Genomic DNA, 13,155 nt, shown 5'->3' with positions numbered 1-13,155 from the left:
ATTCCTCCTCTCTCGTCCGTTTGGAATGTTTTTCTCTGTGCTTCATTGAATCTCCAAGAGTCCCGTGTGCCTTGACTTCACACAGGTTCTCCCTCAATGTCCAAAGGTACAACCCTTATATATTTGTCCACCATATTAATCCTTCCCTGAAGTGTCATCACTTACCATCAATGTTCATTGCTGGTAGAACAAGAGACATTTTTGGTCTGGTTGTCTTGTTGTGGCTGATAGCTGGCAGCAAAAAATGATCCTGAAAGGCAAACAGATTTAAAAGTTTACAATGCATTACAAGATGCAACTCTAAATGTAGAACATAATTTGGCTTTGTTTATTGAATATTCAGAAATTCTTTATTTCATGAATTAGCAATAACATTTCAATGTTCATATTATTGAAAATGGGTAATTCTTCTCTTCATTCATTTAATCCAACCTGCTAAATTAAATTTTGACCAATGAAAGCTGTTTCTAATCTTTCCTCCAGTTTTCTTCAGCCTTCCGTTGAAAGCTCAGACTCTTGTTGGGTTACGAGTTAGTCCATTGGTTACTGTGGTGATACGACCACTAGCCTACTGCTGGGGGCGATCTCTGTATCTGCAGAAGGACCAACTGGGGGCTGACTCCACCTGGCTGGCTGTCAATCAGCTGTCCTGAATATAAGCCTGAGCCGGCGCCTCCTGAGCCAGTCACTTGGGAGCCACCACAGCTGAAACTGGTGTGTACAGACTTTTAGCAGAATTAAGCCTGTAGTACAGTCTTTTGTGTTTAGTGTCTGCTTACTGCTACCACAGCGCGTCACAGTTACACAGTAATCTTGTAGCATGGTGTCACCATTTGGAAACTAATTTGCTGGAATGAGCATTGAAGTACTGCTTGACTGTAATGGTCTGAATGCCTCAGTGATCATGTGATAATATTTCTTGTCATATACATTGTACATATGCACCAAAATTCTTACTTGCTGCAGTTGATCAGGTACTTGGTAAAAAAAAAACTATAATATTGCACTTAATTGAATTAAAAAGAGAAAAAAGATAAATAGAAAAATGTTCAGATATTTTAGCATAAAAGAGAACGCCTTTGCATTAGCGCAGACTGTACTTTTGTGGTGACAGAGCAGTCCCTGATTAGTTTTACAAGGGGAAGTTCTTGAATCTACAGGTGCTGACCAAGCTTCTATACCTTCTCCCTGAAAGTAGCAATGAGAAGAGGTTGTGAGCAGGGTGATGAGGTCTTTATGATGTTGGCAGTGCCTCACATAGATGTCTTCAATGGATGGAAGATAAGAGCCTGTGATGGAGATTGGCTAAGTTTGCTATCTTCTATGGCCTTCTGTGTTCCTGTAAATTTAAATCCCCAAACTAGGCTGTGATGCAACCAATCAGTACACTTTCCACAATGCACCTGCAGAAGTTTGATGTCAACATGTACACTTAACAGCAATGCAAATCATGATTGATTTCTTCCCATCTGCTCCAGTTGTGATCAGTGATTTCCCATGTGCAATTCATTTCTGCTTTGAGAAGGAGAATACTGATTCAATATTTTGAATTCGATGAATGGCTTATGAACATATTTCATTCAGCTGCTAAGTTTCTTTAAAGACATGAAGGAATAGAGAAACTTGTTTTGAGAAAAATAAATATAGGGCAACTTGCAGAATAGTTTGCACAAAAAGCTTTCAGGCAAAAATAAACTGACAAAAGTTATCCAAATGACACCTTTATTTACATGCAAAGGGCATAGCAACTTCAGATGAAAAGTGAATGATCACTAATGTGCAAACATCAAAAACTGGGATCTCACTTTGTGCTTCACCAGTCAAATGAAACTCACTGGTGTAACTCCTGTGGACAAAAAGCGAAGGCACCATGCCATTTACAGTCAACAGATGTTTTAAATAACATGGTGAGTGCCAGTGACTACCAGACACTCCTATGACCATCATAATTAATTATTTCGAATGTTCTGTCAGATTATTTCATGTATTAATTGTGAGGAACTCTGATGGAAACATAAAATTTCAATCTCTCTAATTTCATCTTTAATTCTTTTCCTGATCCTGATTTAATATTGAAGTTAGCAATATTAATTCACAATACAATAATTCCTGAGTTCAATATTTTTCTTTCTTTACATTCTCATTCAACTGTCTGTGGAAACAAATTACATTCAAAAGCTATACAACTTAAACTTTTTCTCAACCTCACTTGAATAATGCGCATGAAACCTGGGTAAGCTAACTCATTCTTGCACATAATTGATTATTTTAGCAATAGAAAATTGGTTGCAAATATTAAATCATTTCAAGTGAACATCTTTATCCCACGAGGAGAAAGATAAAATTTACTGCCGACTTCCCACATTACAACATGGCACAGAAATTGAAAACGTGTTTCAACTGCCAATCATTCTCATTTTCCATTCCAAACTGGAATGATAAATACTACTTGTTTCCAGGCAACAAAATAGCAGCTCTCCACATAACATTTTTTTCTCATTTTTAACAATCTTTCTCCCCTGTTATCCCAAGTTGTCTGCATTCTTCAAGTTCTCCTTGGAGTTGTTTAATAAAGATTGTCACAATGTGATGTTAGTTATACCATACATCATTATGGTACAAAATAGAAATAGAGTTCAAGTCTGAAGGCATTATTAAATTATAACACTAATGTTTCACCATGATTTGCATAATCATGGGATCTCAATCGCCGGTTTTTTTAAATTACTCATATTCACAAAGGATTGAACAACTGGTGCTTGTGTAGATATCTTTAATGGTACATTTTGAATTTTTGAAGCTGTAAATGTGTTGAATGCAAACTCCACGTACAAGGTTTAAAATGAGTGAGATGGTGTCCTTTCCACTTCATTTTTTAATTCAAAGTCAATATATGAATTGACACACTCCCGAAAAACCTCAGCTTTATTGGATTTGATGTTGCCATGCACCAAGGTTATTTGAATGTACCTGATGGCTCTAATCTCCAAGACGATAAGGAACAATTCATGCTCTCTTACACTTACCAAATAAAAATCACACAGGATAAAGTCTACCACTAAATTCAATATTAACACATCAATGCACACCACTCGTTAGTTTGTGTGGGTCAAAATGGGGTCCCTCTGTCAAAAATGGTGAATTGGTAATTTTGTAAAGCAACTGAAACTGAAAATGGCAGAACTGCCATTGTGGCTGCCATTACAGTCTGGCACCCAAGATGGTGGCACCCATTCTTGGCTGCCTTGACATCGAGAATGGCAAGACGAAAGGAAGCAGCAGACTGACCCAGGGCATCAGAGCAGAACACAATATCCGCCAAGAATGCAAAGTCTTGGAGAGGACCCACAGGATAGGAAACTACAGCAGAGGAGCAGCGTGGAACTGGTGGCTGAAGGACTCACATTAGGCTGGGGGCTGCTGGTGAGTGGCTTCTAGTAACTGGATATCAGGACTGGGATTCACAAGGGTACCGATGGTGAGCAAAACCTTGGGTGTTGACTGCTCCCTGGTTGTCTGAAGGAGGATCAGAACCAGGAGCTTGGGTTCACTGCTGGATCAGACATGAGGCCATGTGGCGATGGAGGTTATGTGGGTGCAGGAGGTAGAAGTAGCAGGATCCATGGACACTCGATTTCTCTGAAAGGACTCTCTTTTATTTTCATTTCAGGTCTTGATAGGAGTAGTGGACTCTTCTATCTCCTCATGTATGAGAAAAGAAAGAAAAACAAATTTGTATATCATGGCAAAAAAGGAATCTTGAAGGTTTGGGAGATAATCCAATTTGCTAGATTTGAGGTGTTGTTGTGACATTACAAGGGCAAGTAATATAGCTTAAAATGCATTTGTAAAGAGAAAGAATACCAATACTCTAGAGAGATGCAAGACACTGCAGTTGCTGGAATTTTGAACCAAAAATTAAATTTCTGGAAGAATTCAGCATGTCAAGCAGCATCTGTGTAGGGCAAAGGGATGACTTGTTGCAGTGTCATAGCCTGAAATGATTGCCATCCGTGTGCTGCACAGATCCAGCTCAATCTGCTGAGTTATTCCAGACATTTATTTTCTGCACCCATGTGTACGTTGAATCAGTTTTTTTGCATGGCCAATAAGTGATAATTCTGACAATGAATCTGAAAATGTGCATTGGCTTATTATGCCAGTGTTCAGTTGGCCATTATCTTGTCCAAAAATATATCCAAGAATGATAACTTTTGGTTTTTTCATTGAACCCCAGAAACTATGAGCCTATTTCCTGCCCAGTCTCCCATCCATTCATGTTTCCTGTTTTTATTCCAAAATCTCCAGTTTTATCTGTTATCTGAGGAGCATCATCCCCATTCCCTTTCTAAATAAACAACTTGAAGAGATGGGGCAACAATTTCCTCCACTGTGTTGAAGTATTGAATGTACCATTTTTCTCCTGATACTCTGACATTATTATAGCATGGAAGGTCATTCAGCCCATTGAGTCCCAACTTTGGCATATTTTGGATGGAAAGGAAATGGAAACATGGAAATTAACTCAGTGGAAATAATTTCAGATTTATTGTCAGAGTACATACATGACACCACATACAACCTTGAGATTCTTCTTTCTGCGGGCGAGGCAAAATTACCACTTATTGGTAGTGCAAAAAAAACTGTATACAATGCACAGATGTAAACAAATAAAGAAATGCAAACAAATTGACTGTGCAATACAGAAAGAAAAAAAAGGTGCAAAAGTAAGAGTTCTTAAATGAGTCCCTGACTGAGTTTATTGTTGAGGAGTCTGATTCCGATGATGGAGGGATAGCAGCTGTTCCTGAACAGCTTGTCTTGGTAGCACCTGTATCTCTTTCCTGATGGCAGCATTCCCGATAGATATTTTTGATATGAAGGAGGGTTTTGCCTGTGAGGCCCTGGGCTGTATCCACTACCTTTTGCAGGGCTTTACACTCAGGGGTATTAATGTCCTCATACCAGACGGTGATGCAGCTGGTCAGCACACTTTCCACTACACATCTGTAGAAATTTGACAGGGATTCTGGTGTCATACCAAACCTCCACAAACGTGCTTTCTTCACAATGCCATTAGTATGTTGGCTCCAGGAAAGATCCCCAAGGTCGTGATTTCCAAGAACTTAAATTCGCTCATCCTTTTCATCTCTGATTCTCCCATTAATCACTGAATCTTACACCTCTGGTTTTCCCATCCTGAAGTCAACATCAACAATCAGCTCCTTGATTTTGGTGACTAAGTGTGAGGTTGTTGTTAGTACACCATTCAGTCAAGTTTTAAATCTCCCTCCTGTAAGCTAACTCATCGTCCCTTTTTACACAACCCACTACCATACTATCGTCACCGAATTTGTACCGTGTTGTTGTACCGAGCTACACAGACATAGGTGTAAAGTGAGTAGAGGAGGGTAAAAATTTATGTGAATTTCCTGGTGACATCTGAATTGTATGAAGAGAAATCAGCATACACAATGCAATCATCTTAACAATCAATAGGGGAGGAAATTATTGTGTCGTGGTTGGGGGGCTGGGTCACTGATTGTGAAAATGTCTCTCTGCTTGTTGCAAGTCAACTTTATATATCTGTTGGCACCACACCGTTAAACTCCTCAACAACAAACTAAATCAGGGACTCATTTAAGCACTCTTAATTTTACACTTTATTGAATTTTTAAAATCTCTCTGTGTTGCAGTTGTTTACATTTCTTTATGTTTATATCTCTTTATTTGTTTACATGTGTATGTTGTGTACATTTTGTTTCATTACAGGGACATAATCTTTTATCCAAAACCCTTGGGACCAGATACTTTTCAGAATTCAGAATTTTTCAAATAATAGTAATGATGGTGTGTGAAGTAATTGTGCTGATTTCAGATTTGCACAAAACAAAGACACTCTGTCTAGAAGGGTCTCTGGACGGGAAGCACTGGACATGGTGGGGGGTTGTGGCCGTGCTGGCGAGGAGGGGGTGGGGGTGTGTGGTTTCCGGTCATCACCATCACTGAAAAAATTCAACAACTTATCTTTCTGCTTCTTTTTTTGAAAATTTTATTTAATTTCACATATGCATTAAAAAACATACATCAATTTCATATGAAGATAATGAAAAAATTAATACCTAGTGATTTTTTAAAAATTTCCCCCTCCCATCGTCCCCTTCCTCCCATCAACCTAACAGAAAAGAAAAAAGAAGAAAGAAAATATCTGGATAATATTTATAAAAACTTTCTAAAACTATCAAATAAAACCTAACATATTTTAATTTTCTCGATTTTAGAAGTCAGAAGGTTCAGGTTGGGTCATTACAACTTAATTCCTACAATTTGTAAATATGTTTCCCAAATTTTGTCAAAAATTTCAAATTTGTTACATAAATTATATGTAATTTTTTTCAATGGTATACAACAACCTATTTCCGTATGCTATCTACCCATTTCCAAATACACATCTGATTTCCAAGTTATTACCACACATTTTCTGGCCACCGTTAGGACTATTTTAACAAATTCTTTCTGATATTTATTTAATTTCAATTTCAATTCTGTGTCAAAAATATTTCCAAGAAAAAAAATTGGATCTTGAGGAAACTTGACTTTTGTAACTCTTTCCAAAAATAAACCCAATTCTGTCCAAAAGGGTCTTAATTTTGAACATTCCCACATAGAATGTAAAAAAGTACCTATTTTTTAATTCCATCTAAAACATTTATCTGAAAAATTAGAATTTAATCCATTTAATTTCTGTGGAGTAATTTTATGTAAAAAATTAAATTGTACCATTTTATACAGGACTTTAATTGTATTAGTCATACTATCCTTACAAAGTTTTAACCAAGTTTACTCTTGAATATTTATTTTAAATCTTTCTCCTATCTTTGTCTTGACTAATGAACTCTTGGTTTATTCATTCCTTTTTGCAAAATTGTATACATAATTGAAATAAACTTTTTAATATTTATATCTATAATTAATTGTTCCAAATAACTTTGTTCAGGTAATATCAAATCTGGACCTAAATTTTCTCTTAATTATGCCTTTAACTGATAATAAAAGAATATAGTATTGTTTTGTATTTCATACTTACTTTTCAATTGCTCAAATGTCATTAAGGTTGAACCTTGAAAACAATCTTTTATTGTCTTAATTCCTTTGTTAAACCAAATATCAAAAGGTTTATTATTTATTGTAAAAGGAATAAGCTGATTCTGACTCAATATCATTCCTACTACAGGTATCTGAAAATGTCTTATTCCTATTCCTAAATGTATTTTATTTCATATTTTAGAAATGTTTTAACAAAGAAATATCCCTATTTCCAATAAAAAGCTTATCATTCCATTTATATATAAAATTCTTCAACTTATCTTCTATTTTATTTGTTTCTATATGAACCAATGCTGGCCTCTCTCCTTCTTGAAAAAAAAAATAAAGAAAAACCTCATTTGTGGTGCTCTATAATAATTTTTAAAATTTGGTAATTGTAGTCTTCCTAATTCAAATCTCCATGTTAATTTTTCTAATGCAATTTTTGCCATTTTTCCTTTCCAAATAAATTTCCTTACATACTTATTTAATTCTTGAAAAAAACTTGATGGTATAAATATAGGTAGCATTTGAAATAAATACTGCAGTCTAGGGTATATATTCATTTTTATTCAATTAACCCTTCCTATTAATGTTATAGGTAGTTCCTTCCATTTCTGTAAATCTTCTACTTTCTTAAGCAATGTTGTAAAATTCAATTTAAATAAATTATTTAAATTGTTATCAATTTTAATACCTAAATATTCAATTGCACTTTTCTCCCACTTAAATTGACTTTCCTTTTTACACTACTCATAATCTGCCTTTACTATAGGCACTATTTCACTTTTATCATAATTTATTTCTTTCTTTGGCTTGGCTTCGCGGACGAAGATTTATGGAGGGGGTAAAAAGTCCACGTCAGCTGCAGGCTCGTTTGTGGCTGACAAGTCCGATGCGGGACAGGCAGACACGGTTGCAGCGGCTGCAGGGGAAAATTGGTTGGTTGGGGTTGGGTGTTGGGTTTTTCCTCCTTTGCCTTTTGTCAGTGAGGTGGGCTCTGCGGTCTTCTTCAAAGGAGGTTGTTGCCCGCCAAACTGTGAGGCGCCAAGATGCACGGTTTGAGGCGATATCAGCCCACTGGCGGTGGTCAATGTGGCAGGCACCAAGAGATTTCTTTAGGCAGTCCTTGTACCTTTTCTTTGGTGCACCTCTGTCACGGTGGCCAGTGGAGAGCTCGCCATATAACACGATCTTGGGAAGGCGATGGTCCTCCATTCTGGAGATGTGACCCACCCAGCGCAGCTGGATCTTCAGCAGCGTGGACTCGATGCTGTCGACCTCTGCCATCTCGAGTACTTCGACGTTAGGGATGAAAGCGCTCCAATGGATGTTGAGGATGGAGATATTACACCATATTTTTTTAATGTTAAATGCAATTTACTTAATGACCTTTCTGGTTCAGTCAAATACATTGCAACATCATCTGCAAATAAACTAATCTTATACTTTCTGCTTCTTTAAGTCATATATGGTGGTAGTTCCCACACAATAATATTCAATAAGACACCACACAGATGCACTACAATCAAACTTCTGCATTAACTCTACTTTCTGCGCTATCAATAATGACAGATGCTTTCTTTTCTGCTTCTCTCTGTTAACCATAAGGGATACTGCAGCTCTTATTGATATTTTCACAGTCTTCAAAGTCTGTGAGCAGCAGGCATGTCTGACTGGTAGGAGCACTGAAACAACGGCACTGGACCGGGGTGGGTCATGTTTAGCATCAAATGTGAGCTTTGCTGTGAAGACAACATCTATGGAAAAAATGTTCGGTTTTCAAAGGTTCCAGTTTTCAGAATTTCAGATCAAAGATTATGTACTAATAAGTGATAATTCTGCCTTGCACACAAAAATAATATCAGGGTTGTCTGTGATGTCATGTATGTCCTCTGACAAAATATCGTAATCTGAACCTAACTGGTGTGAACTGGCTTTTTAAAAATTTTTTTTTCCAAAATTATACATGGTAACATTTTAAATAAACAATATATTAAACTTTTTCTCACAAACACAACAAACAAAAACAAAATAGTTCCTCCCCCACTGTCAGAGCTTACATATATTTTAAGTATACAGAGCACAGTTGGGGAAACTACATTTTATATATAATAGTTACATTTATACCCTTTTTTATTCCTTATTTGGGCCTCTATGTGGTCCAGGTATGCCTTCCAGACCTTTACCAAGTGTCATATTTATTCTTCATGTCATTTTTTTATATAGGTTTACAGCTGTTCATTTCCACAGTCCATCATGCTGAGTAGAGGGGAGTTGGACTTCCAAGTGATCGCGATATTTTTTTTGCTACCGCCAGTTTTATAAATGCGATTTGATATTTGGTCAATTTGTTGCTAATTCCCATGAAATTACCTAATAGATATAGTTCCGGCTCACCCGTGAAGGCCATTCCTGATATCTTGGTTAATTTCTTTTGTGATTTCTTGCCAAAATGACCTCACTTTCATGCATGTGGCATGTAGAAAAGTTCCTGTCTCAGTCCCACATCTGAAACATATCTCTAAAATTTTGGCTTTTGATCTGTGTAACTTTTGTGATGTAAAAAAAATTATACTGAACCAGTCCATATCTTGCATTTATAACTGATGTCATGATGTCCTTACACCAATCTGACCAGCTTCTTTCTGAAATCACCAGACCCAAGTCCGACTCCCAGATTTCCTTTGAATTCCGCAACCCTGGTTTTAGACTTTCGCTCTGGAGCTTCGTACATTTTTGTTATAAATTTCAATGTATTCCCCATCCAAACCATTCGTTCAGTTTCATTAATTTCAGATGGGGTCAACATTAATCCCAATCTTTCTCTTAAGAACAATCTAAGCTGGAGAAAACAGAAGAAGGTCTCATTGGCCGCTCCTTATTTGTGTTTTAATTGTTCAAAGGACATAAGAGTTTCTTCCATCTAACTATCCTTAATATATCTTATACCTTTGTCATACTATGAATTTAATATTCCATTGCCCATATTAATAGGCAATAACAAGTTTTTTACATAATGGGCCTTTTATTGATATCCCTACTTTTATTTTGCTATACATTCATTAACTTCTTGCCACGTTTTAATCATGTGTATTAGAATGGGGTTATCCAGTTTTTACTTTAATGATTTCAAACTCTATTTATGGATAAAATCCTTTGCTTCCCCCTCCTCCAATGAAAACATGCCCATTTGAACCCAAGACTGTGAGAAATCTAGCCTGTGCAGCTAGGTAATAATTTTTTAAATCTGGAAGTCTAGGTCCTCCCAGCCTAAAGCCATCGTGTTGAAATAACGAGATCACACCTGAAGTTATCAGCCAGTGAATAGAAGAGCGTTTATTACAGTGTTATCAGGCTTAATACAGACATACAACATGTGACCTGGCGTCATGACATCTGAAGTGCTAACGACCTCATGACATAGCTATGTTGAGTAGGCCAGGGCTTCTCAGTAGATACTGGTGCTGCTGAGTCACTATGCCTCGTGACTGTAGTGGTTAGTTGACAGTAGATAGGAGGCTGTTGTGTCTAGCTGTCGCAAGACAGGAGCTGTTTGTGCTGGTTCTGCCCACTGTACAGTACTGCTACAGTACCTTATTATTACATAGGAGCTGTCTCATGTGGTTAATTAGTAGCTTAAAAAGTTTTTGGGTAATTGGATAGGCAGTGATTGAAAAAGGTTTTGCAGTCTCAGCATCTCTTTCATTTTGATACAGTTAACCCTTCCCACCAAAGTACCAGTAAGACTCTCCATTTCTGTCGGTTTCTTCTATCTTCCGAAGAAGAGGAACATAATTTAGTTTGTACAGATTTTGTAAGTTATTGTCAGTTGCTATTCCAAGATATTTTATTCTACCCGTCTTCCATTTAAATTTACTTCCTTTTTGGTATCTTTCAATTTCAAAATTTGTTAATGGCATTATCTCACTTTTCTACATATTTATTTTGTAGCCTGGTATTCTTTCTTATTTTTCCAAAGATTTAGCCAACTCTGATAGATACAATAGCACATCATCGATGAATTGACTAATTTGTGATCTTCTTGCCTGACTTTGACGCCCTTTATATCCATTATATTATTATCTCTGTCAGCAGTTCAATCACTAAAGTAAAAAGGACTGGGGACATGAGGCATCCCTGTCTGCTCTATCTACTCAAGGGGAACACCACCGACATCTGATTATTTGTTATTATTTTAGCTTGTGGTTTATGGTATAAAATTTTTATCCAATTTATAAATGTTCTGCCTATACCAAATTTTTCCAGTGCTTTAAATAAAAAGGTCCATTCTAAATGGTCGAATGCCTTTTCTGCATCTAGGGAGACAGTAATACTTGGATTTCATTCAGATTTAGTCATATGTATTATATTAAATAATATTCCTAGACTATTTGAGGAATGCCTTCCTTTAACAAATTCTGTTTGGTCTGCATGTATCAGTTTTGGCAAGTATTGTCCTAGCCTATTAGCCAATGCTTTCACTAGTATCTTATAATCAGCATTTAACAGGGATATTGGTCTGTATGACAAAGTTTTTTATGGGTTAGTATACTTTTTTGGTAACACTGTAATAATCATAGTTGAGAATGACTCTGTGAGGGGCTGTGTTTCCATAGCTTGATCCAGGACATCCATTAAAAGGAGCATTAATAATTCTTTGAATTTTCAATAAATCTCAGGTGGAAATCCATCCTCTCCCAGTGACTTATTAGCCTGTAGGGTGCCCAGGGCCTTTTCAATTTCTTCCCTTGTGAAGGGAGTATCTAATTCTATCCTTTCATCTCTTCCAGCCTTGGAAGTTTGACATTCAGCAAAAATTCTTCCATTTCATTCTCATCTCCTAATAATTCTGATTTGTATAGTTTAGTGTAATATTGTCTTAAAAATGTCATCAATTTATTTTTGCTTATATAGAGTGTCTGTTTCTGTTTTTTATAGCATTTATCATTCTTGATGACCGCTCCGTTTTAATCTGGCGAACTAAAATTTGTGCACCCATTCACTCAACTCATAATATTGTTGCTTAGCTTTTAATATAGCTTTTTTCTGTCGTATATGATCGTATTGTACTATATCTTAGCTTTTTATTCTCTAGTAATCTGTATTCTTCTTGTAGTCTTGTCCTTTATTTTTTTCCTTATTCTTTAATATCCTTTTCGAAACTGTTTACTTCTGCCATATGTTCCCTCTTAAGATTCTTCATGTAAGATATAACTTGTCCCCTTAAATATGCTTTAAGCATGTTCCATATCAGAAAACTATTATTAGTATACAGCAGATTAGTTTCACAAAATATTTCTATTCGTCACTTTATAAATTTGCAGAAGTCTGTTCTTTTAAGCAATGTAGTATTGAAATGCCATCTGTCTACATTCTCTTGCTTTTCCATTGTTGTTATAGTTAATATTAATGGAAAATTATGTGATAGATATTCTGGTTTTATTACTCTACTTTTTAACTGGGAAGATATTAAAAATAAGTCAATCCTTGTATGTGAGTAATACACCCTTGAGTAAAAAGAGTAGTCTCGCTCTGTGGGATTTACTTTCCTCCATACATCAATAAGATTTAGATCTTTCATAGATGAAATTGTGGTTTTTGCTGCTTTCACCCTCATTATTGTTCTTGCCAATTTATCTAGTATTGGATCCAAGCAGAAATTAAAGTTTCCTCCAACTAACATATTTTGTCTTCCCTCTGCTGTTTTTAAGATGTCCTTCATAAAGGCTTCATCGTCATAATTTGGGGCATAAATATTCATAAACGTCCATGCTTCTCCAATTAGAATAGCCACCCCTCTTGCCTTTGAACCAAAAGAAAATTATATTATTTGCCCACCCATCCTCTTTTTAATTTATCATGTTCAAATTTGGTAAGAATATTTTACCTGCAAAAAGATTATATACATATTAAATTTCTTTTAGACCCTCTTTCTCTTCACCTTCCCATTTATCCTGTTAATATTAAGACTAATAAACTTTACTGTTTTATCCATACCATTTTTCACACAAATATTGTTTAACAATATCTTCCCAATTTTCTAAATATTGTCATAACTTCTCCCTA

The 13,155-nt window shown here is 36.1% G+C and overlaps 1 protein-coding gene across 5 annotated transcripts in view; it reads right to left on the bottom strand.

The window, feature by feature from the left end:
* Nucleotides 1-13,155, bottom strand: part of atf6 (activating transcription factor 6) — a 462,472-nt gene that overhangs the window by 184,294 nt on the left and 265,023 nt on the right. For all 5 annotated transcript variants that reach the window (XR_011357594.1, XM_069937692.1, XM_069937693.1 and 2 more), the window contains exon 15: nucleotides 166-250. Coding sequence is in view for 4 of the 5 variants with exons in the window: in XM_069937692.1 (XP_069793793.1) it covers nucleotides 166-250 (85 nt within the window). In the remaining variant the exon portion in view is untranslated. The remainder of the gene's footprint in view (nucleotides 1-165; nucleotides 251-13,155) is intronic.

The sequence above is a fragment of the Narcine bancroftii genome, chromosome 5 (assembly GCF_036971445.1).
Source record: "Narcine bancroftii isolate sNarBan1 chromosome 5, sNarBan1.hap1, whole genome shotgun sequence".
NCBI classification, from domain to species: Eukaryota; Metazoa; Chordata; class Chondrichthyes; order Torpediniformes; family Narcinidae; genus Narcine; species Narcine bancroftii.
The sequence above is the reverse complement of the archived record's forward strand: the minus strand, read 5'-3'. Positions and strand labels throughout refer to the sequence as shown.